Source organism: Psammomys obesus, unplaced genomic scaffold (genome assembly GCF_907164565.1).
Source record: "Psammomys obesus unplaced genomic scaffold, mPsaObe1.curated_primary_1811, whole genome shotgun sequence".
Taxonomy (NCBI): domain Eukaryota; kingdom Metazoa; phylum Chordata; class Mammalia; order Rodentia; family Muridae; genus Psammomys; species Psammomys obesus.
This window is the reverse complement of record NW_026592118.1, coordinates 16,683,961-16,708,788: the sequence shown is the minus strand read 5'-3', so window position 1 is coordinate 16,708,788 and position 24,828 is coordinate 16,683,961. Positions and strand designations below refer to the sequence as shown.

The 24,828-nt window shown below is 39.2% G+C and overlaps 1 protein-coding gene across 1 annotated transcript in view; it reads left to right on the top strand.

The window, feature by feature from the left end:
- The window catches only part of Magi2 (membrane associated guanylate kinase, WW and PDZ domain containing 2), a 1,360,055-nt gene that overhangs the window by 1,108,219 nt on the left and 227,008 nt on the right, over positions 1-24,828 (top strand). Inside the window, exon 15 of the mRNA XM_055612892.1 lies at positions 2,522-3,160. Coding sequence (XP_055468867.1) covers positions 2,522-3,160 — 639 coding nt within the window. The remainder of the gene's footprint in view (positions 1-2,521; positions 3,161-24,828) is intronic.

Here is a 24,828-nt window from a genome sequence, read left to right as displayed (position 1 = left end):
ATAGATAGATAGATAGATAGATAGATAGATAGATAGATAGATAGATAGATAGATGCATGATGGATGATGAATAGGTGGCTTGTAGATGAGTGATGAATGGATGATTTGATTGGTGGGTGATAGGTGGATGGGTGAATAGATGGATGGTGGATGATGGATGGGTGGATGAACGGATGCACGATGGTTGAATGATGATTGGATGATAAATGGATGATGGATAGGTGGGTGGGGTGGATGGATGGATGGATGGTGAATGGAGGGGGAAATGAGATGTACCAAAGAACAAACCTATATAAGATGCTTGTCTGCCCTAGCAATTTGGGGAATGCCAATTAAAATCATGATTTCACCAGTCAGATTTTTAAAAATGAAAGCCAGGAATACCAAGCATTGTGTCAGAAGAAAAGCAGTGACAGTTCCAACAGACTGCCAGTAACAATTTGAGTCAACATGACCTATTTTATTGGCCATTTGTTGTTCACTGATAAAACTGAAGGTGGATCTAGTTTATACCCAGGCATTCCATATCAAGGTACACAGCCCAGAAAAGTCCCTGTCACAGGAGCGACGAAAGAAGTTTGCAACGGAGCGATCTTTGAAGCAGCCAGACACTTGTAATGAGATAATAGGTAAAGACTGATAAATAATAATAGCCATCCAAAAGGTACAGTAAAAGTTAACAAACTAGAAGTACCTGCATCAAAATTCATGACTACCACAAGTACATTCTAAGGAAATCACAGAACATTGAAATTCATCTCATTTACAAAAAGTTAAAAATATACAAAACATTTTAAGGATGATCATTATTCCATAACTGAATACTATTCAGAGATAGTGCTTCCTATGTATGACATAAAATATAAAAAACTTCCAATTTTCAAGCCTCATGTGCAAGACAGAAGCTACTTTTAGAAAGGGAAGTAAGAGGGTTTGTCTAGGAAAATAGGTGCCTTGGAGGTTTCTGGACAGTGTTGCACAGGTATCTTTTTCCCTTCAACCTTTCATAAGTAAAATGTATTATAATTACACTTAAGAATAGAAGAGGCAGGTACTTCAGATGTAACTCAGTGGTGGAGCATTTGTCTAGCATGTGAGAAACCCTCAACTTGATGCTCAGCACCACATAGAGATTGGGATAGAGAAGGGGAGAGGAGGAGAAAAAAAATGGTCTATCCGACTCCAGCATTTTTCTAGGACTCTGGTGCAACGGTATCCCCAGCTGTTCCCCTCAAGAAAGTAATCCTAAGCAGGGAAGGAAGAGGGGCTCTAATTTTCCAAGTATGGGTTCATATCAGCACACAGTACGACATTGTCACGTAGGCTGTGGTACTTCCTAGAAGGAAGCCTGCCTGGATCCCTCAGTGATATCTGTTAGGCCTTTCTGCCTATTTCTTTAGAACTTTTAGCTGCCTCACACAGTTAGGAAAAGCGACTGGGAATCAAACCAATGATGTTAAGAGCGTAATTTTTTCGTGTTTATAGATGGTATCTCAGAGAAAAATCCCTGGCACTAGCGCTACCTAGTTCAAAACTACACTACTAAATAAATAGCATGTCTTTTTCCCCTCACATACTCCTCAGCTTCATCAGGCACAATTTTAATTTGCAAGTTCAATTTTCAAGTATTACGGCTTGTGAGGATAAAAATATCAATCTATGATAGAACCAGTCTCCAAAAATAAAGTTGTTATTCATACATAATTTAAGGAATTTCAAAACTATTATCTCAAACAATTGGATCTTCTTCATTTAACAGAGAAATAATTTTAATGATTATTTTTATAATGAATAATTTGTACCTGTAGCATTTCTAAGTTCATAAACCTTCTAGCCAGGAAACTTCCACAACCCTGTCATAATTCATCTGGAAAAGAGAACAAATGCCATTACTAAAATAATTTTCCCAGGATCAGAGGATGAGTTCACGGCAGCTTCCTCTTTGACTGCCAGGGTCTGGAGTCTCCATCCACAGTTATTGCGCTCTTACCAATTCAAACACTGCACCAAGCCCTGTTTCTTCATCTCATTTCATTCTCATAGCTCCTTTGCAAACCTTCAAATATACCAGGGCTTTCTTTTTCATCCAAAATTTATGGCCATCATTTCTCAACAGTTTGAAAATTCTTTGATCTCAGCTGCACTAAAATGAAAAGAAAAGGAAAAAAAAAAAAAAAAAAAAAAAACCTTTTTTTTTTCAAAAAAAAAATTTTTCCAAGGTTTTTTTTTTTTTTTTTTTTTTTTTTTGGTTTTGGGTTTTTTTCTAAGACTAAATATGGAGTTGTTTCCAGGCTTCAGGAATGACCAAGTAGCACTTTTTTCATCATTTGACCATTCTGCTTGTTGGCAGACCTTTGTAACCTTGAGTCACCTACGGAGAACTGAAGTATTATTGTAATTGATTTCTCACTGTTTGCTGAGAAGCAGAGAACTTTCCGTGTTCTCATAAATAATTCCATTTCTCTATGTCAATGTTAATTGAACTTACCTCATGTTGTCAATCTCTCCTTTTTCCTTGCAGGTGATGTCATTGTCTATATTAACGAAGTTTGTGTCCTTGGACACACTCATGCAGATGTTGTCAAACTGTTCCAGTCTGTTCCTATTGGTCAGAGTGTCAACTTGGTGTTGTGTCGTGGCTACCCCTTGCCCTTTGACCCTGAAGATCCTGCTAACAGCCTGGTGCCACCCCTTGCAATAATGGAGAGGCCACCTCCAGTGATGGTCAATGGAAGACATAACTATGAAACCTATTTGGAATACATTTCTCGGACCTCACAGTCAGTCCCAGATATCACAGACCGGCCACCTCATTCTTTGCACTCCATGCCAGCTGACGGTCAGCTAGATGGCACGTATCCACCACCCGTCCATGATGACAATGTGTCTATGGCTTCGTCTGGAGCCACTCAAGCTGAACTTATGACCTTAACCATTGTGAAAGGTGCCCAGGGATTTGGCTTCACTATTGCTGACAGTCCCACAGGACAGCGGGTGAAACAGATACTTGACATTCAGGGATGCCCTGGACTGTGTGAAGGAGACCTCATTGTTGAGATCAACCAGCAGAATGTACAGAACCTGAGCCATACGGAAGTAGTGGATATACTGAAGGACTGCCCCATCGGAAGTGAGACGTCTTTAATCATCCATCGAGGAGGTAAGACAAACATACATGTGGCAGTACAATGTATGGGTAGGTTAGAAGAACTCTTTATACTAATATTGTTCAAAGGAAGGTTTCTGTAGGTTGGCATAAAATCATGCCTTTTTAAAAATTATATAAAAAACAGGCAGAGAGACAAATGTGGATTTAGGATCCAGGTTCCTGAACTTTTGCAATGTATCTTTACCTGACTTAGAGCAATGTGGATTTAGAGGGTAAAAAAATAGACCCGCACCTATGGATATGTTGTCTTTTGTCACAAAGGGCGGCTATGCAGAACTCAGTCCATGCCTGTTGATTTACCGAGAAGCCCGCTTTTCTAAAGGAAGCAGTACTAGAAATTGTGGGGGGGCGCTGCAAGCCAGCAGTGGGGAGACCAGCCAATTCCCCCAAATACAAGTGCTCTGATAATCCTCGTAAGGACCATTGGGAGCTGGATTCCAATAAGCTAAAATAAGTGTGAGTAGGAATGTTCCGCTATTATGGGACCCAAGTATCCGCCACTGTGGGTAATAATGTCGGCCACGAACCTGGGAGAAAGCGACGGGACCAGGTCAGGACCGGGACCTCTAAGAAGAGCGTGGAACACAATTTAAGGGAGTGTTGGAGCTTTGGGTCCTCATTGCTGTTTTCTCTCGCATTCGTAGAAAATTACTGAGGCAGTGCTAAGGGCCGTGCCTTACTCTCTGTTTACGTGAAGGACGAGTTGCAGACTGATACCTGATTTCCCTCTGTAGCAGGTGATAGGACTTGAAGTCCTTGGTGATGATCACAGCAGGGTTACAATGCCATCTCACCTCCTGGTGACATTCTCACTATTGAGCGGCTCAGCGAGCTGAAAGGAGTTCCATGTATGATTGACTTGGCTCTCTCTGAGCTGTTTTCCCTCCAAGGAGGTAGTACAGTTGATTCACCAAATACTATGCATTTGTGAGCAACACCATACAAAAAGTTCCCGTTACCAAGGGGGGATTAATGTGATAACAAAATAATCACACATTTCTCCTTCTCAGGCCATTGTTATAAAATAGCATGTGAATTTTGGTAATTAAATGTTGACAGTGTATTTTGACTTCTTGCATTGCCTGTTTAAGATCAAGGCAAATATTTCTAATTTAGACCGCCATATATTCCTAATGTTCAATTGAAAAATCAAATTTTTGCACAATATTTCTAATATTAAGTGGTATAGCTGAAAATTGCTGTATTGTAGCCATTGTTCAGCTCACAGAAAGAAATTTAAACACATTTGCTATAAAATGGCTTCTATTAAATTGTAGCGTAGCAGGAAAAAAAATGCTTTGAAATCCTTGCTATTACTGTAATTTGTGCCTTTCTGGAACTATTTTATTGTGTGTGCCCATGTGTTCAGCTGGGCTGCGTTGCTTTCCTTCCCCCTGCCCCCTTCCACAGCCTCTCTGATCGCTCAGCCCCATAGTGATGGAACTTCGGTCTGCATTTTGCTTGTGAAGCCTTTGCTGTCTCGCTAGTGCAGCACCACAGAACCCAGAAGTCCTTGTGAGAAACCTGTTGAGGTTCCCAGGATTCCTACAGTGTTTACTCTTCTTTGAAGTTAAAAGGAGTCCGTGCCGTGTTTGCATGGTGACATTTATTTTGATCATAGGCTACTCGGAAGTGTCTCTGGCCTCATTGGGATGAGCAAAGCTCCTCAAGGCGAGGTGCTCATGTCAGGACCATGGCTGAAGGTCTTGTTAGTGTTTTTATCTGTAAAGCAATGACGCCTGTAGTTGAACCTTTTAGTAACTAGTTCAGAAAGCATCCAATGAAAAGTCATTTCCTGTGCTATCTACATGTGTAGTCTCTTCCCAAGAGTCTGGTGGCTCATCTAGAAAACACGAGCTAACACCAAGTTGTGTATGTCTAGCCTTAAAATGTCTTGTTAGAAGGATATAGTTAACTGGTTAAACATATTCCACGTGGTGTAATTTAGACACATAACATTTGTCAGTTGCAGGTATATGGTTCGTTAAGTTCCATGGTATATCTACATAATGAGCATCCATTCTCCCGTGTACCCTCAGATCTGTGTGTCACCCATCTCCTCTCCTGCCTTCAGCCTCAAGCAACCGCCAATCTGCTTGTCTACAGGGTTTCACCTTTTAATAATATTTTCATGACTAACATCACAGAGCACATAGTGCTCCTGAGACTGTATGAATAGTTTGCTTCTCCTGTTGCCCTTTAGTATTCAGTGGTACAGACCTCTTATTAATCTACTCACAGTGGCTGGTTATTTGAGTTGTTTTCATCTCTGGGCATTTATGAATAATACATTTGTGAACTTTTGGATTCAACTGTTTGCTTATGCAGATATTCTCATTTTGAGGAGTGGATACCCAGAAATGATATTTTTGGATTATATTAAAATATATATTTAAACTGTTAATAATTTGTCTAAATGGCTTCCAAAATGGCTAGCCTTTATAGTGCCTAAGCAAAGTCTGAGAGGCCCAGTTTTTGCTAGTTTCTCACATTTGGTTTAATAAATCTTTAACGCAGTCATTCTAGTGTACTTACTGAAACTTTTAGATGTTATTTATTGTTTTTTGTTTTGGTCTTTTTTTTTTTTTTAGTTTTTTTGTTTGTTTTGTTTACTTTTGATTTTTCAAAACAGGGTTTCTCTGTGTAGCCTTGATTGTCCTGGACTGGCTTTATAGACCAGGCTGCCCTTGAACCCACAGAGATCCACTTGTCTCTGCCTTCCTGAGTCTTTTTCATGGTTTTAACTTACTTTTTTTTAATATTTTCATATGTTTATTGACATTCATAAACTTTTTTAGTAATCTGTCTTTTTTTTTTTTTTTTTTTTTTTGGTACTGAGGCTTAAGTCCAAACTCTGATACAGGCTTGAAAGTTTCTGTCATCCTAATCTTCAAAAGCTCGTTGTATATACAAAATCTGGGTGACTTCTTTTAAAGACAGATGATTTACAAATGCTTCCTCTAGCGCTGTGGCTTATCTGTCATTTTCTTGCCTTTTGAAGCAGAAGCACAGGAGCTTTGACTGGGCTAAGTTAAATGGCCCAGGCTCAGTTTAACATGGCTCACTCTTTCAGTGTCACAGCTCTGCTTAACCTAACGTCACAAAGCTTTTCTCATGTTTTCTTCTAGGGATTCTAAAGTTTTAGTGTCCATGTTCAAGTCTAGGCCAATTTAAATTTAATTTCTATGTAATATTAGGGACTTAAATCCATTTTCTTTTTTGCACATATTGTTCTAGTACTGTTTGCTGAGAAAACAACAAAATCTATCCTTTCTTGTTGACTGGCCTTGTTTTTTGTGATGAAAATGAACTCACAAAGATACACAGGTTTGTTTCCAAATACTCCACTCAGTTTTCTTGGCCTGCATCTATATTCTTATGTTGTAACACACTCTCTCGATTACAGCAGCTTTGTGTTAAACATTGAAATCAGTGTGAGTCCTCCGACTTCTTCTTTACAAATTGTTCTGGCTATTCTAGGTCCTTTGCATTTGCAAATAAATAGAGATGTTAGGATTGGCATTTTTTAATACAAAGTTTTTATAAATTCTTGGAATTTCATATGTGTCTGCAATGTACTTTGATCCTGTTTATCCCCCAGTCCTCCCTAACTTTTTCCCGAGCTACCCCACTCCCCTCTCCATCCCAACTTCATGCCCCACCCCCTTTTAATAACCCACCAAATCCAATTTGTGTTACCCATATATGCCAGGATGTGGTGCCATCCACTGGAGCATGGTTGACCTTGGAGGCCATACCCTTAGAGAAAATGGACTCCTCCTCTCAAACAGCCATCAGCTGTCCATAGCTCCGCTGTTAGCAGTGAAGGCTCGTGCTAGAACACTGACTAGCTCGATTTTGTGCGGATCTTGTGCGCACACACAGCTGCTAGGATTTCATGAGTGCAGTTGTCCTGTCCAGAAGGCACTACTTTAGTTGGATCCTCTCCAGCCTCTGGTTCTGAAAACCTTTCCACCTATTCTTTTGAAATGGTCTCTGAGACTTGAGGAGGAGTGTGATATAGATGTTCTGTCTGTGATTCAGTAGTCTGTTCATCCCAAAGGTGGAAGGAGAAAGACCACTGATTCAAATCATCATGGCCAAGTTAATCAAAGCAAGCAAGTATTTAAAGCAAGCCTTTCCATTCATGTACATGAGCTGCTGCCTTCAGTGTTTTGAGAGGTCAGCATTGAATGTGAGGAAGAAGACTCAGGGGTTGGGGGCTTCCAAATGGGAGGAAGTAGGCAGGGTTACAGAAGCAGAAGAGCAGAACAGAACAGGTTGTCCACACAAGACAATCATGTCACAGCAGTGCTGGCACAGGACATGCAAGGCAGAGGCAGGCAGATCTCAGAGTTTAAGGCCAGCCTGGTCTATAGACAGAGTAAGACCTGGACAGTCAAGGCTAAACAGAGAAACCCTGTCTCAAAAACAATAAAAAAGAAAAAAAAGAAAAACAAAATGAGGTGATCACAACAGATAGCCACAACAAGGTAGTTGTACATGGTCATATAACCTTTTGAAACAAAGGAAGGCTTGCTAGATGGTTATAAACAACTTTTTGAAACAAAGGCATGGTTGCCATTCCTAGAACCATCTGTACAGAACCATTTGTAGTTAATGTTAGAAGTGGGACACAGCCCAGTCCTCCAGAAACAGATTTAATCATAAACAGGAATGAATCTAGTTTGTCTTTGCTATAGAATGGCCTCTTAAGCCTAAGGTGGAGGCAAGGCTAGTTCTTCAAATCCTCAGACGATGGCTTCGTACTTACTCTGCTCAGTAAAAGAGGGTATGCTGGGAGCTGGAGAGATGGCTCTGAGGTTAAGAACACTGGCTCTTCCTCCAAAGGTCCTGAGTTCAATTCCCAGCAACCACATGGTGGCTCAAAACCCTCTATAATGAAATCTGGTGCCCTCTTCTGGCGTCTAGGCACACATGCAGGCAGAATACTGTATAAAGAATAAATACACAAATCTTAAAAAAAAAAAAAAAAGAGGTTATGCTAAGGTTATGGTATTGCAGACAGCTTTCCAGCTAACAACCGAACTTCTCACCCTCCAAATGTGATGGATCACCTCGTTTGCTTAAATCCCCTCCCCTTACTCTCAGCAAGGGTATAGTCTTCAATGTGCAGGCCACAGACTTCTTTTGTTGAGGTTCTTACAATTTTTCTTATTTTTAGACTATTTTATGTTATGTTGGGAGTGTTTTGCTCTCGTGTATGTCTTTTATGCATCGTGTGTGTGCCTGATACCTGTGGAGTAAGAGGAGGATATCAGATAACGCAGAACTAGAGAATTGGACAGTGTTGGTCTGCCATGTGGATGCTGGGAATCTAGACAAGGTCTTCAGCAAGAACAACCACTACTCTTTTTTTAATTTTTTCTTTATTATTATTATTTATTATAATTTATTCACTTTGTATTCTGGCTGTAGCCCCTCCTCCTGGTCCTACCCCCGTTCCTCCCTGCCTCCCCCCTCCCCATATCCCTACCCTACCCTAGTCCACTGATATGGGAGGTCCTCCTCCCCTACTATCTGACCCTAGCTTATCAGGTCTTTTCAGGCCTGTCTGGATCCTCTTTCTCTGTTATCTAATTAGTCTACCTCACCAGGGGGAGGTGATCAAAGAGCAAGCAACTGAGTTCATGCCAGTGACTGCCCCTGATCTCCTCTTAAGGACTGTTAATGTCATTTTCAAATTATCTGTGGCCAATACATGTAAACATATGATTTTTGTCATTCTGTAATGTTTTCTATATAATTATATTACCAGCAAAATTTTTCCCTTTTCTTGACTTACTCTTTTATTTTCATTCCTGTGCCTGTGAGAAAACACTCCGATCAACAGCGGCTTAGGGAAGGGAATGGTTTATTTAAGCTCACAGTTCTACATCACAGTCAATCACCGAGAGAAGTTGACACCTGTTTCCTATTCTATACAGCATCACTTTCAACCAAGGAACTCACTTCACAACTGAAGAAGTATAACAGGAATCTTGGAAAATAGTGCTTGCTGGCTGAATGCAGGCCAGCTTATACTCAGCAAGCACTATTATAAAGTTCAGGACCACCTGCCTAGGGATAATAGTACCCACAGTTGCCTGGGCCCTCCCACATCAATTAACTAACAAACAAAGTAAACACACACACACACACACACACACACACACACGTCCAATGGGTAATATGAGCTATTCAATTGCTCAGTTGAAGCTCTTCTGCTAGTTGACCTTAGGCAAATTCAAGTTGTTGGCTAAAACTAACGAGCTAAATTTGTGAGTGTGATGCTAAAAACAAGTCCTACCTACATTTGTCCTTTTTTGTTGCTGTTGCCAGTTTTAAGGGGAAAGCATTAGTCTTCCACCATTTAGTATCCTGTTAAGATACAGGGTTTTCATATGTCCCTTATCAAGTTGAGAAAAATCCCATCTATTCTTAGTGACTTTTTAGAGATCAGTGGGTCTTCAGCAGCCTCAAATCCTTCCGCACCTTCTGAAATGACTGTGCAGTTCTAGCCCTTCGTTCTGTTAATATGGTGAGTGGTATGGCATGACCTAGTTGCTGTCTAATTTGGTATTCCTGGCACTACACCACTTGACCGTGGTATATTCTTCTTTGTATGTTGCTGGTTATTTGTTCGTTGGGGACAGGTAGAGCATGTTTGCCCTTTTCTTGTGATGTTTTGCCCTTTTCTTGTGACGTCTTTGTCTTTGATGTTAGGATTAATAGTAGCCTCGTAAAATGACTTGGGAAATGCCCCCACCCAATATCATCTATTCAGAAAGAGATTGTATTTTTTCTTACTTAAGCATTTGATAAAATTCGCCAGTGAAGCCACCTAAGATAGATTTTCTTGTTAGATTAATTTCCAGTAAGTAACTCAACTGTCAGAATCACACCGGACTTCTCATCAGAAACTATGAAAGCCAGAAGGACCTTGGGCAGATATCATGCAGGCTCTAAGGGACCACAGATGCCAACATAGACTACTATACCCTGCAAAGCTTTCAATCAAAATAGATGGAAAAAACAAAATATTCCACAACAAAACTAAATTTAAGCAATATTTGAACAGCAAACCAGCCCTACAGAACATACTAGAAGGAAAATTCCAATCCAACGAAAACAACTACACCCAAGAAAACGTAGATTATAGATAATTTCCCAACAAAAATTAAAAGAAAACAAGCAATGAATCACAGTAACACCACCAACTCCACAATAATAGGAAATAACATTCAATGGTCATTATTATCTGTCAACATCAATGGACTCAACTCTCCAATAAAAAGACACAGACTAACAGAGTGGGTGCGGAAACAGGATCCAACATTCTGCTGCATCCAAGAAATACACCTACACAACAAAGATAAACACTACCTCAGAGTAAAAGGCTGGAAAATGTTTTTCAAGCAAATGAACCCCAAAAACAAGCAGGGGTGGCTATCCTAATATCTAATAAAATAGACTTTCAACCAAAACTAATCAAAAAAGACATAGAGGAGCACTGCATTCTCATCAAAGAAAAAATCCACCAAGAGGACATCACAGTTCTGAACATCTATGTCCCAAATACAAGAGCATTTACATTCGTGAATGAAACATTATTAAAGCTTAAATCACACATCAACCCCAACACCTTAATAGTGGGAGACTTCAACACCCCACTGTCACCAAGGGACAGATCATCTAGACAGAAGCTAAACAGAAAAATAAAGGCACTTACAAACATCCTAATTCAAATGGACCTAATAGATGTCTACAGGACTTTTCACCCAAACTGAAAAGAGTATACATTCTTTTCAGCACCTCATGGAACGTTCTCCAAAATAAACCATATAATTGGTCACAAAGCAAGCCTCAACAGATACAAGAAGATTGAAATGATCCCCAGCATACTATCTGACCACCATGGACAAAAGCTGGACCTCAACAACAATGGAAATAGCAAAAAGCCTACACACACATGGAAACTTAACAACTTACTTCTCAATGACAGCTGTGTTAAGGATGAAATAAAGAAAGAAATTAAAGACTTCCTAGAATTCAATGAAAATGAAGGCACAACATACCCAAATTTATGGGACACAATGAAAGCAGTACTTAGAGGAAAATTCATAGCACTAAGTACCTTTAAGAAGAAATTTGTAACATCTCATACAAACAACTTAATGGCACAACTGAAAGCCCTAGAAAAAAAAGAAGCAGAAACACCCAAGAGGAGCAGACGGCTGGAAATAATCAAACTCAGGGCTAAAATCAACCAATTAGAAACAATTCAAAGAATCAATGAAACCAAGAGCTGGTTCTTTGAGAAAATTTACAAGATAGACAAACCCTTAGCCAAACTAACTAAAAGGCAGAGAGAAACTACCAAATCAACAAAATCAGAAATGAAAAGGGGGACATAACTACAGACAATGAGGAAATCCAAACAATCATTAGTCATACTACAAAAGCCTATATGCCACAAAGTTCGAAAATCTAAAAGAAATGAACAATTTTCTTAATAGATTCCATCTACCAAAATTAAGTCAAGACCAGGTAGAAAGATTGAACAGCTCTATATCCCCCAAGGAAATTGAAGCAGCCATCAACAGCCTCCCTTTCAAAAAAAAAAAAAAAAAAAAAAAGCCCAGGGCCAGATGGTTTCAGTGCAGAATTCTACCAGATCTTCAAAGAAGTGCTAATTCCAATTCTCTCCAAATTATTCCACAAAATAGAAACAGAAGGAATATTACAAACTCATTCTATGAAGCCACAGTCAGCTTAATACCTAAACCACACAAAGATCCAACAGAAAAAAGAGAACTTCGGACCGATCTCTCTTATGAACATTGATGCAAAGATACTCAATAAAATACTTGCAAACCGAATCCAAGAACACATCAAAGATATCATCCACCATGACTAAGTAGGCTTCATCCCAGGCATGCAAGGGTGGTTCAATATACGGAAATCCATCAATGTAATCCACCATATAAACAAACTGAAGGAGAAAAACCACACGGTCATCTCCCTACATGCTGAAAAAAGCATTTTACAAAATCCAACACCCATTCATGTTTAAAGTCTTGGAAAGATCAGGGATACAAGGCACATACCTAATCATAGTAATGGCAATATACAGCAAGCCTATAGCCAACATCAAACTCAGCAGAGAGAAACTTAAATCAATCCCACTGAAATCAGGAACATGGCAAGGCTGCCCATTGTCTCTATATCTCTTCAAAATAGTACTTGAAGTCCTAGCTAGAGCAATAAGACAAGTAAGGGAGATCAAGGGAATACAAATCGGAAAGGAAGAAGTCAAAGTTTCACTATACACAGATGATATAATAGTATACCTGAGTGACCCGAAAAACTCAACCAGAGAACTTCTTCAGCTGATAAACACCTTCAGCAAAGTGGCTGAATACAAAATTAACTCAAAAAAAAAAAAAATCAGAAGCCCTCCTGTATACCCAAGACAAAAGGGCCGAGAAAGAAATCAGGGAAACACACCCTTCACAATAGCCACTAATAACATAAAGTACCTTGGGGTGACTCTAACCAAGCAGGTGAAAGATCTGTATAAAAAAAAAAAAACTTTAAGTCTCTGAAGAAAGAAATCAAAGAAGACATCAGAAGATGGAAAGAGCCCCCATGCTCATGGATCGGTAGAATTAACTTAGTGAAAATGACCATCCTGCCAAAAGCAATCTACAGATTCAATGCAATTCCCATCAAAATACCAACACAATTCTTTATAGACTTTGAAAGAAAAATTCTCAGCTTCATATGGAGAAACAAAAAACCCAGAATTTCCAAAACAATCCTGTACAACAACAGATCCTCTCGAGGTATCTCCATCCCTGATCTCAAGTTCTACAACAGAGCAATAGTAATAAAAACTGCTTGGTACTGGCATAGAAACAGAAAGGTGGGTCAATGGATCCGAATAGAAGACCCAGAAATAAACCCACATACCTATGAATACTTGATTTTTGACAAAGAAGCCAAAACCATTCAATGGAAAAAAGATAGCATCTTCAACAAATGGTGCTGGTCCAATTGGATGTCTACATGCAGAAAAATGAAAATAGATCCATATTTATCACCCTGCACAAAAGTAAAGTCCAGGTGGATCAAAGACCTCAATATAAAACCAGATACTCTAAATTGATTAGAAGAAAAAGTGGGAAAGACCCTAGAACTCATTGTCACAGGAGACAACTTCCTGAACAGAACACCATCAGCACAGGCCCTAAGAGCAACAATCAATAAATGGGACCTCATGAAACTGAAAAGCTTCTGTAAAGCAAAGGACACTGTTGTCAAAAAAAAAAAAAAAAAATGACTGCTTACAGATTGGGAAAGGATCTTCACCAACCCAACATCTGACAGAGGGCTGATATCTGGAATATATAAAGAACTAAAGAAGTTAAAGGGCAATAATTCAAGCAACCCAATTAAAAAATGGGGTATGGAGCTAAACAGAGAATTCTCTGTAGAATATAGAATGGCAGAGAAACACATAAGGAGATGTTCAACATCCCTAGCCATCAGAGAGATACAAATCAAAACGACCCTGAGATTCTACGTTACACCCATCAGAATGGCTAAAATCAAAAACTCAAGAAGTGACAACACATGCTGGAGAGGCTGTGGAGAAAGGGGAACCCTCCTCTATTGCTGGTGGGAATGTAAACTTGTACAACCACTCTGGAAATCAATCTGGTGCTTTCCCAGACAATTAGGAATAGTGCTACCTCAAGATCCAGCTATACCTAGGCATATATCCAAATACACAAAAAGGACATTTACTCAACCATGTCCATAGCAGCTTTATTCATAATAGCCAGAACCTGGAAACAAACCAGATGTCCATCAACAGAGGAATGGATACAGAAATTGTGGTACTTTTACACAATGGAATACTACTCAGCAATTAAAAACAAGAAAATCATGAATTTTGTAGGCAAATGGTGGAATCTAGAAAAAATCATCCTGAGTGAGGTATCCCAGGAGCAGAAGAGGCACACAGTATATACTCACTTATAGGTGGATACTAGACCTATAAGATAAGGTAAACATACTAATATCTGTACACCTAAAGAAGATAAACAAGAAAGAGATCCAGGGATAAGATGATCAATCCTCATCTAAAAAGACAAAGGGGATGGACATTGGAAATAGGAGAAAACAAGTAACAGGACAGTAGCCTACTATAGAAGGAACTTGAAAAACTCTACCTAGCAGTGTATCAAAGCAGATGCTGAGACCCATAGCCAAACCTTCGGCAGAGTGTAGGGAATCATATTAAGGAAGGAGGAATTAGTATAAACTAGAGGGGACAGGGAGCCCCACAAGGTCCAAATATATTTGAGCACAGGGGTCTTCTATGAGACTGTTTATCCAACCAAGGACCATTCATGGATATAACCTACAACCCCTGCTCAGACATAGCCCATGGTAGCTCAGTATCCAAGTGGGTTCCCTAGTAAGGGGGACAGGAATTGTTTCTGACATGAACTCATGAGCTTCCCTTCCCCCCTGAGGGAGGAGCAGCCTTGCTAGGCCACAGATAAGGACATTGCAACCATCCTGAAGATACCTGATAAACGAGGGCCAGATGGAAGGAGAGGATTGGGAGGGAAAGAGGGAGAGGGCTACAGCTGGGATACAAGTGAATGTATAAAATTGTTCAAAAATAAAAAAAAAAAAATATTTAAAAAAATTTCCAGTAAGTAACTCAACTTCTTTTTTTCTTTTTAACTTGGATCTATTCAAATTGTCCATCTCTTTAAAAACTAGTTCTGATAATTTCTCTATCTTTTGGCATTATACCATTCATGTAAGTATTTGAATTTATTACTATAAATTTTTAGATAAACATTGCAGGATAATTTTTAAGAATTGTTTTTGGATAGATTGAGTCTGTTTTCCTGTGGTTTGTTTCAGTATCTTTTACTGTCCCCTTTGCCATCTCATTTTTCAGCCTCGTGCTTGATTTACTTCCTCTTACATCTTCCTGAGGTATATCTTCAGACCAGTGACTCTATTTTTCTCTTTATAATAAAAGAAAGCATTTCAGCTATAAATTTACTCTGAACATTTCTTTAGCCGAACTCGATAAATTTTGAAATACCATGTTTCCCCTTTTCACTCAGTTCAAGATGTTTTATTTTCCTTGCAATTTTTATCAGAATTGTTCTTTTTCAAACATTTCAGAATCTCTAGATGTTTTTGTTATTGATTTCTCATAGTTTTCTTTTGGATAAGTTTTTTATATGGTTTCAGCCCTTTAAGCGTGCTGAGCTTTATGTAATAGATTCTCCTTTTTTAAACTAAATGTACTTTGAAATGTTATATGATATCTGGAAGTACTTCTTATATTTCGTCCTTTAGTTGGACACCCACTAATGGCTACTGTTGCTTTCCACTTTTTCTGCATCTTTCCCATCAGTCTCTGCACAACAGTGTACAGTCATAGTACATGTAATACATAGTCATTCTTTTTTTTTCAACACCACGGTCAGAGTTTTCTCTTTTCTTTATTACTGAAATGCTTTTGTAGTTGCTTATTTATTTATGTGCTTACTCTGTTGTTGATTATTAATATTTAATAATGATTTATCTTTTAGTTAAACAGTGGTTATTCCCAAACCAGCTGTATACCCAAGTCACCACACAGAGACTAGGATTTAAGTAACCTAGAGCACAATGCTATAGTTACTTATAGTAACTATAGTTACTTCATCCTAAACCTCCAAGCCCGCATAGTTTCCTCCCATTCAGATTTTCCACATTATACCTGCTTTTACTCATCTCTTAGGTCTGATTCTTCTCTCCTCGTGGTTCCAAGTCCTCTCCTGCCAAACTCTGCTCTCTGACTCCTCCTCCACTGGCTTCCTTCTCCTCCCCTCTGGACCAGCATGCCCCCCCCCAATTCTCTCCATTGCTCAGCATTGGCTGATTGTTTTATTGACAATACAGAGAACAAATGGTGGCATGTTTACACAAACTTGAGACAGGTGATGTTTAGAATAAACATCACAATGCAATGTCCGGATTGAAACCAGATAGTGGGGTGGAGAAATCAGCATTTGAATGAACAAAGGTAAATTGTATACATTCCACAAGAGCATTATGCCAACATTACTTTTCTGTTTACCGCAGGGCATGCACCTACCACACACACCTGTGGATGTCAGAGGAAATCCTGGGGGTCATTTCTCTTGGCAGCAAATGACTTTACCTACTGATTCATCTAGCCAACTCTTATTTCTTCTTCTTTCTTTTTATAGAGGACACCAAGGACAAAATACTAAACTAGTAATATCCCTTTTCTCATGGTTTTGACATTCTGGCAGAAGGAAAGTATAAAATAAATGATTTTTTATGCTCTTTCATTACTATGACATATATATCTAATCTCCTTGAGCTCTTTTCTTGAAATTAATTTTATAATGAGTCTCTTCACAATGTGTCTTTTTTTTTCTGTGTCTTTTGCATTCTGTTCCCTAGGCTTTGGAAGCATACATTCATGCCACACACAAATAACAAATACCTTACTTTCTATTCTTTGAGGGGTTTGGGTATTCTATTGTTCTGCTCTCCCTCACTCAAACTTGGGGGTTCTAATGGTTGTTTGCAGCCCAGGCTGGCCCTAAACACTCTTTATTCCTTCCTTATCTTCTAAAGTGCTGAGATTATAGGTCTGTGGCACCGTGCCAACCACCTTCTGTTTTCTTGTTTACATACTTCTGATTTGTCCTCACAGTCAGTAAAATAGATTGTTAATTTCATCAACAACACCAACAGTTTAGACTATGGGAAAACACTGTTAATGAGAGTCACATTCTACATTATTAAACACAATATTGGCTTTTCCTTTCAGGGTATTATTTACTACTTTAAGGAGATACACGCAATTCCTACTTCATTAAAAATGGTTTTTAGAGATTGATGAGATCTAACTAGATAACTCAGTAGGCAAGATGCTTGCCACCAAGCATGATGACCTGAGTTCAAAATAAACTACATTCAGTCTAGAGGGTGCTTATCATTTATCTAAATTCTATTTGTTTGCATATAAATTTGCATCAATAGGACCATATGACAATTATCTATGATTTTCTTTTTATCGGCATTTACCATCATACTTAGGCCATGTCTAAAAGCACCAACTTGTCCTTTCTGTGAAGCAGTTGAACCATCACTAAAGGCTCCGAGTCTTTGAAGGTGTACGTCTTTGAAATTATCTAGTTCTTTGTTTTTTTGGTATGCTTTGATTTGATTTTGTTTGATGAAAGAAGTGCTCCCCTTTTACAGCCGACTCCCGCTGTAATTCATCTTCTAGAGTTTCTGTGCTTTATGAGCTCTGTTTTTAAAATTGTTATCCTATAAAAGTACCTATTTTAGTCACATTTCCAAGTATATTTTGATAAAATCAGATGAAGTGCTCTCTATTTTTGCCAAATCTCTACTTTATCTGAGTACTTCTGGTATTCTCATCTATTAGTACTATTTTTAATTGGGTTTTCTAATCACTTTTCTCTTTTAATGATTCAAGAAACTTATCAATTTTTATATAAATAATTTACTTTCTGCTGTTCAACCTAGTGCAAAACGAAGAATCATTATACTCTTTGCCCACATAAACTGTTATTTGGTGTCTGGAGTAAAGCAAACCCAAGGCGATCGCTACAGTCAAATCTTACCTGCATTTCTCTATTACACATATTAAAGTGCAGCTGAGCCCATTTAATCTGTGAACTGCTCATAAATTGAAGTTAATAGGATTAGCAAAGTTTTCGTTCTGTTTCCAGGAAGTTTCCCCAGAGATTCTCACAAGATCAATGTGCTCCTTTCTTAGGCTGGCAATACAGTAATGTGCAGTTATGGATGAAGTATGTTTCTGTCTTTTGCAAAGATGATTCAGTGTTTGAGAGGCATTATGCATTGAACAGAACTCTGAAGAAAGGGTGTGAAGAAAACGTAGAATACATATATATACATCATATTCTTCCTTCTGATTTTTGAAACAAGAGGAGGAGCCTATGAGACTCACCCATAGAAGAGGTTTTGGCAATTGGTATCTATATGCCTTTTCCAAAGTTTTTTCTTGTGAGCTATCACACCCCATCCTCCCTTCTCTACCCTGCCCTCCAATCTCCTACCTCTCATCAGGCTTTTTGCTTTATTATTCCCAAATTCCCCTTCATACCATCTGTGTTCTCTCTCTCCTACCTTGAAACCTCCCCTTCTCTCCATGGCCCTTTACTGGTTTTCTGGCTTCTATGGGTATGGTATCTTAAACATACATATTTGAAGATTCAAAGCTAACGTCTACAAGCGCAAAAGGGGCAAATGCAGGTGTGTGCTCGTATGTGTGTGTATGTTTGTGTGTGTGTGGAAGTGTGCATGGAAGTGTTTCTCGAGGGAGGAGTTATAGATAATGTTGAACCCTTGAGTGTGTGGGAGGGGCTCTGCACTGTATATGTAGCAGGCACTAGTGATGGTCGCGGCGCAATTTCTGGCATTAACTGCCTTAACTCAATTGGACCCACAGAGCAGGAGCTTCAATGTCCCAAGTGACCCTCTGTTTCCCAAAGTGGGTATATGGGTCGGAGGGGTCCGATGCCTGGCTTAAGGATAAGAGCTCTACAAGGACCAAATATATCTGGGCACAGAGGTCTTTTCTGAGACTGACACTCCACCAAGGACCATGTATGGCTATAACCTAGAACCTTTGCTCAGATGAAGCCCGTGGTAGCTCAGTAAACAATTGGTTTCCCATAGTAAGGGGAACAGGGACTATCTCTGACAGGAACTCAATGGCAGGCTCTTTGACCTCCCCACCTCCCAAGGGAGGAGCAGTCCTGCTAGGCCACAGAGGAGGACTTTGCAGCCAGTCCTAAAGATACCTGATAAAACAGGGTCAGATGAAAGGGGAGGAGGTCCTCCCCAATTAGTGGACTTGGAAAGGGGCAGGGAGGAGATGAGGGAGGGAGGGTAGGATTGGGAGGGAATAAGGGAGTGGGATACAGCTGGGATACAGAATTAATAAAATGTAACTAATAATAAAAAAAATTTAAAAAAAAGCTAATGTCCACATTTGAGGGGGTAAAAAAAGCATACAATGTTTGTCTTTTTGGTTCTGGGTTTACCTCAAACAGAATGATTATTTCCACGTATCTGAATCTTTTATTTTTCTTAACAAATAATATTCCATTGTAAAAATGTACCACATTTTCATTTTCCATTCATCAGTTAGTAGCCATCTGGGCTGTTTCCATACCCTGGCTATTATGAATAGAGCAACAATCAATAAGAATGAGTAAGTATCTCTGTAGGAGGATAAAGAGTCCTTTAGGCACATGACAGGTGGTGATATATCTGGGTCATATGTTAGATCTATTTTTAGCTTTTTCAGAATTGTATATGCTGGTTTCGATGGTGACTGAATCAGTTTACGTTCGTTTTGTTGAAATTAGCCACCCTGCCTGGGATAAAACGAAATCTCAAAGCGGTTTTTGAAGCAGAAATTTCTGGATTCTTTGAAGACTAAACTTTGTCGTGTGATGTTTTCCTGCAAGATAGGAATGTGATGTTTTGCTCAGGTTGGCTTGTGAGAGGGCACATGATGTTTTGTTCTGACATGCGAGGGGCATGACCTTGGCCAGCTGAGACCATCCATGGGTGGATTTTGAGGAGAAGACTTATAGAGGCCCACACAAAAAGGAGACATTGCTTTTTGGATCAACATTGCTGCACTGATATTCGTGCTTCGACGCTTGGCTTCCCAGAGAGAAACATTCCAGAGAGATTCTCCAGGCAATCCAGCTGAGTCTTTCGGCTATTGCTGCTTCATGTTGGTCTTTGGACTGGACTTCTGGTACCCTGAGGACTGAGTCTGCTAATCCTTTAATGACCCATCAACCCTGATCAGCAGGAAATAGATACAAGATGCTGTCTCCTCCAATGTTTATTGTCGTCCTCTTTGCCAAAAATGAGCTGGCTGTAGAAGAGTAGTCTTGTATATGGATCCTCAGTTCTATTCCATTTGTTAATGTGTTTGTTCTTATGCCAATACCATACTGTTTTTATTACTATGTATCCGTAGTATAACCTGAAACCCAGGTTATACTCTAGCCAATCCTTTATTGTTCAGAATTGTCTTGTTTACCTTTTGTCTTGAGTCTTTTGTGTTTTTGTAAGAATTTTAACGTTGTTTTTTCAATTCCTGTAAAGAAGTGTGTTGGAACTTTTATGGGGATTGTGTTTTATCTGTAAATGTGTTTGGTAGGATAGCCATTTCCCATAGTTAATTATGCCAGTCTACGAACATGGGAGGTCCTCTTATCCTGTGGTACCTTCTTCAGTTTCTTTCTTCAGTGTCATAAATTCTGCATTGTGCCAGTCTTTCATTTCATTGATTGGATTGACTCTGAGATTGGGGGCAGAAAGGTATTCTGAATAGGATGTGTATTAGTCAGGGTTCTCTAGCATAACAAAACTTAAAGAATGAATCTCTATAGAGAGAGAAAGGGGATTTGTTAGATGATTTATAGACTGCAGTCCAGCTAATTTAACAGTGTCTGGCTGTGAACAGAAAGTTCAAGAATCCAGTAGTTTTTCAGTCCATGAAGCTAGATGTCCCACTGGTCTTCAATATAAGCTGGAATCCTGAAGAAGCAGACTCTTAATGCCAGTGAAGGAATAGACTTGCTAGTGAGGAAAAGGCAAGCAGGCAAAGCCAAAAGCTTTCTTCTGTGTCTTTTTATAGGCTTCCGGCAGAAAGTGTGCCCCAGATTAAAGGTGTGTCTACCCACCTCAAGATCTGGACTAAAGGCACATCTTTTCCCAGTTGACAAGATTTGGATTAAAAGTGAGTGTCTTCCTAACTCAAAGATCCAGATTAGAAATGGATATTCCTACTTCGGATTAAGCAAAAATTTCCTCGTGGGTGTGCCCTGCATTTAGGGGGTTTGTTTTCCAAATGTGATCGAGTTGACAACCAAGAATTGCCACGAAGGACTGTCTCCTTGATTCCATTCTGAGCGTGTTCATTGTTGGTATATAAAAGGTTAGTGGGGTGTGCGAGTGTGTGTGCGCTTCATTTTCGTACCCTGCTATTTTGCTGAATGTGTTACCAGCTGTAGGAGTCTTCTCTTGGAATTTTTGGAGTCTTTTATGTATGGCACCCTATGACCTGAAAACGGGGACTTCCTCTCCTATTCATACCCCCTTTATCTCCTTCACTTGTCTCACTGCTCTAGCTAGATAAGCCCAGGCTATACCGAGAGACCCTGTCTCAAAACTAAACGAGCCACAAGCAGAAGATCCGACGGGGCTGCTCCTGGCAACCTGACCTTCTATAGGTCACTATAAACTTTGACCTCTCAGTGTTTGTTCCCCACATATCATTAATAGAAAAAAAGTCTCAAGAACTTTTCTGGTCTCTTGTGAGCAAAGCCTCTTCCATGTTCGAATCTGTAATCTTCACATACTATAATTTTGCCTACACTTAGGGGAAGAGGGATTGTACTTCTCCCCTTGTCATTATCCTGAACTAACTTTATTTTGCCCCTTCACCTATGTGAGATCTAGTGCCTAGGAAAGAAGCTCTTCTGTGGTCAGTTCCTCGTATTCCATGCTTTTCACTCAAGCCATATGAGAGTGAAATGGAATCAGTGCTTGTCAGGAAACTCTTGGAAACAAATTACATTTCAACTGAGCCTTTTCATGAGGTTTCAGTAGTACAAAATTTTTAAATCTGCCATTTTTATTTAATCAAAAATGTACCCTGTTCTACTCTCCCCTCCCACAAGTTAAATATTAGAGTTTCTATGTTAGTTTTTCCTATCTAAAAGTATATCTGTTGGCCATTTCTCAGTGTAAGTGAGGGAATGGGAAGTGGGCATTTTAAGTATTTACAAATAGCAATTCCAACATATAAATTATAAGCTACAACTGTAATTACTGATTTAATCTAACACTTCCTTTGGTAGCTCGATGAAGAAACTATAAGTGAAGATTTGTATTCATCAGCGTCATCAAGATCAGTGTGATTGTTGTAGAGGAGGCATGTAGGAATACCAAGGCAGAAAAGGCTGCCTTTTGACAAGAGCTAATTTGCAACAGGTAATTTCCCTTAAGAGCCATGCACTTACCGTATTGACCACGTGCCCCTCAGGGCTTTCTTGCATACTTCAAAGCTGCTTTTGTTGCATTAGAAAGAAAAGGTTGGAAAGATGCATGTCTGACTCAAGCAGTGCGGCTGAGTGAACAAAACTGGACGGAACTATTTTTCTATTGATTTTCTTGTGCCCAGACTTTTATAGCAACCTTAGCAGAACCCAGTTCTCTTTATTCATCTACAAAGACTTTGCCTAATTTGTGTTTCTTCTTCCTCTTTGTTCCCTTTACACATATGCCAGGTTTTGTTCTAAGTATGAGGAAAATGTTCTTTGTATGAGGTTTACCTCTAGTGGATTAAAAACAAGAATCTTCAAGTTAACCCACTAGTTATGCTATTTATGTGGCTATAACCCTTTTTCATATGATATCATGAAAAGACTATATACAGGCTTGCTTGGTCTGACAATGAACCACTCAGTTAACTGGACTTAGAATCCCAAGGTTCCAGTATAGTCCTGATTAATCCAGAATATAATAGATCATATCCAGAATATAATATAATATAATCCAGAATAATACTGATTCACATGGAAATTTTGTGCATGTCACTCAAATGCTCTAAATACCAGTTCCAAAAATCGAAGTAGATATGTCATCTAAAACCTGGAGGTTTCTTTTTTTATGTAATATATTTATTTATATTTTATATATTGGATGTTTTACGTACAGGTATGTTTGTGTTGGATCCCCTGGAACAGGAGTTACAGACAGTTGTGAGCTGCCATGTGGGTGTTGGGAGTTGAACCCAGGTCCCATGAAAGGGCAGTCAGCACTCTTAACACTGAGCCATCTCTCCAGCCCTAACCTAGAGATTTCTAACAAGTAAATGACTTAAAGATACAACTCAAAAATTTGGAGAAAACAAGAAAAAATCCCATCTCACACCCATCAGAATGGCTAAGATCAAAAACTCAAGTGACAACACATGCTGGAGAGGATGTGGAGAAAAGAGAACCCTCTTCCATTGCTGGTGAAATGTAAACTTGTACAACCACCGTGAAAACCAATTTAGAGGTTTATCAGAAATCTGGAAATAGCACTACCTCAAGACCCAACTATACCACTCCTGGGCATATATCCAAAAGATGCTCAACCATAATAAAACAAACAAACAAGCAAACAAACAAAAAGATGTTCTACCATACAACAAGGGCATTTGCTCAACTATGTTCATAGCGGCTTTATTCATAATAGCCAGAATCTGGAAACAACCTAGATGCCTCTCAGCCAAAGAATGGATACAGAAATCATGGTACATTTACACAATACTACCCAGCTGTTAAACCCAGTCAACAATAAGAAATTTGACACCCCCACACAGGCATACATGCATGCAAAACATCCAATATGTAATATACAAAAAAATAAATCAGAGCAGAAAATAATGAAATTGAAACAAAGAAAATAATACAAAGAAGTCAGCAAATCTGGATTTCTGAATTACAATCTTGCTGGGTTTTAATTATGCACTCATTTCTTGTGGGTCTCAGGAGAACACAGTTGCAAAGATTAGCTCGTTGTCAGTGTAGTAGCCTAGCTGTAAGCCTGTGTTCTGACCTCTTCTATGCTCAGTTCTGACCTCCTTGAGCTACGAGTCCAGTTCACTCACCTGATGTGATGGCAGTAGCAGAATTAGGGGTTTAAAAGGAAAAAAGTTGGACAGAACAAAAGAAGGAGGCAATAAAGATTGCACTCAATTCTGAAAATACAGGTCAATGACCAAAATCACTCACATAAAATATGTTTAAGCAGTGTATATAGAGTAATGGGGTTTTGAGACAGAGCCTCACTGTGCAGCACTGTCTGACTTGAAACTCACCAAGATTTACCTGCCTCTGCCTCCTGAGAGCTGGGATTAAAGTTGTGGATGGCTATGCCTGGACTGGTCTAAGTTACTTTTAGGGATGGTAGAGAGAGAGATTCATTGTACCTTTTAGTGAATTATTTAAGAAAGTACTATAAAATTAAATCTAAAAATAACTAATATATAATAAATTTTCCAAGTAAATGTTAAATTTTCCTGATTCTGTAACTCTTAAGATTTTTTTTTCTTTCAACAAAACTACTTTATTTAGGGTTCTTTTTTTTAACTTTTAATGTTTTTTTTATTAATTACACTTCATTCACTTTGTATCCCCACAAAGCCCCTCCCTCCTCTCCTTCTGATTCTACCCTCCCTCCCCCTTCTTCACACATGCCCCTCCCCAAGTCCACTGATAAGGGAGGTCCTCCTCTCCTTCCTTCTGATCTTAGTCTATCAGAACTCATCAGGAGTGGATGCATTATCATCTTCTATGGCCTGGTAAGGCTGCTCCTCCCCCCCAGGGGGAGGGGATCAAAGAGCAGGCCAATCAGATCATGTCAGAGGCAGTCCCTCTTCCCATTACTATGGAACCCACTTGGACACTAAACTGCCATGGGCTACATCTGTGCAGGGGTTCTAGGTTATCTCCATGCATGGTACA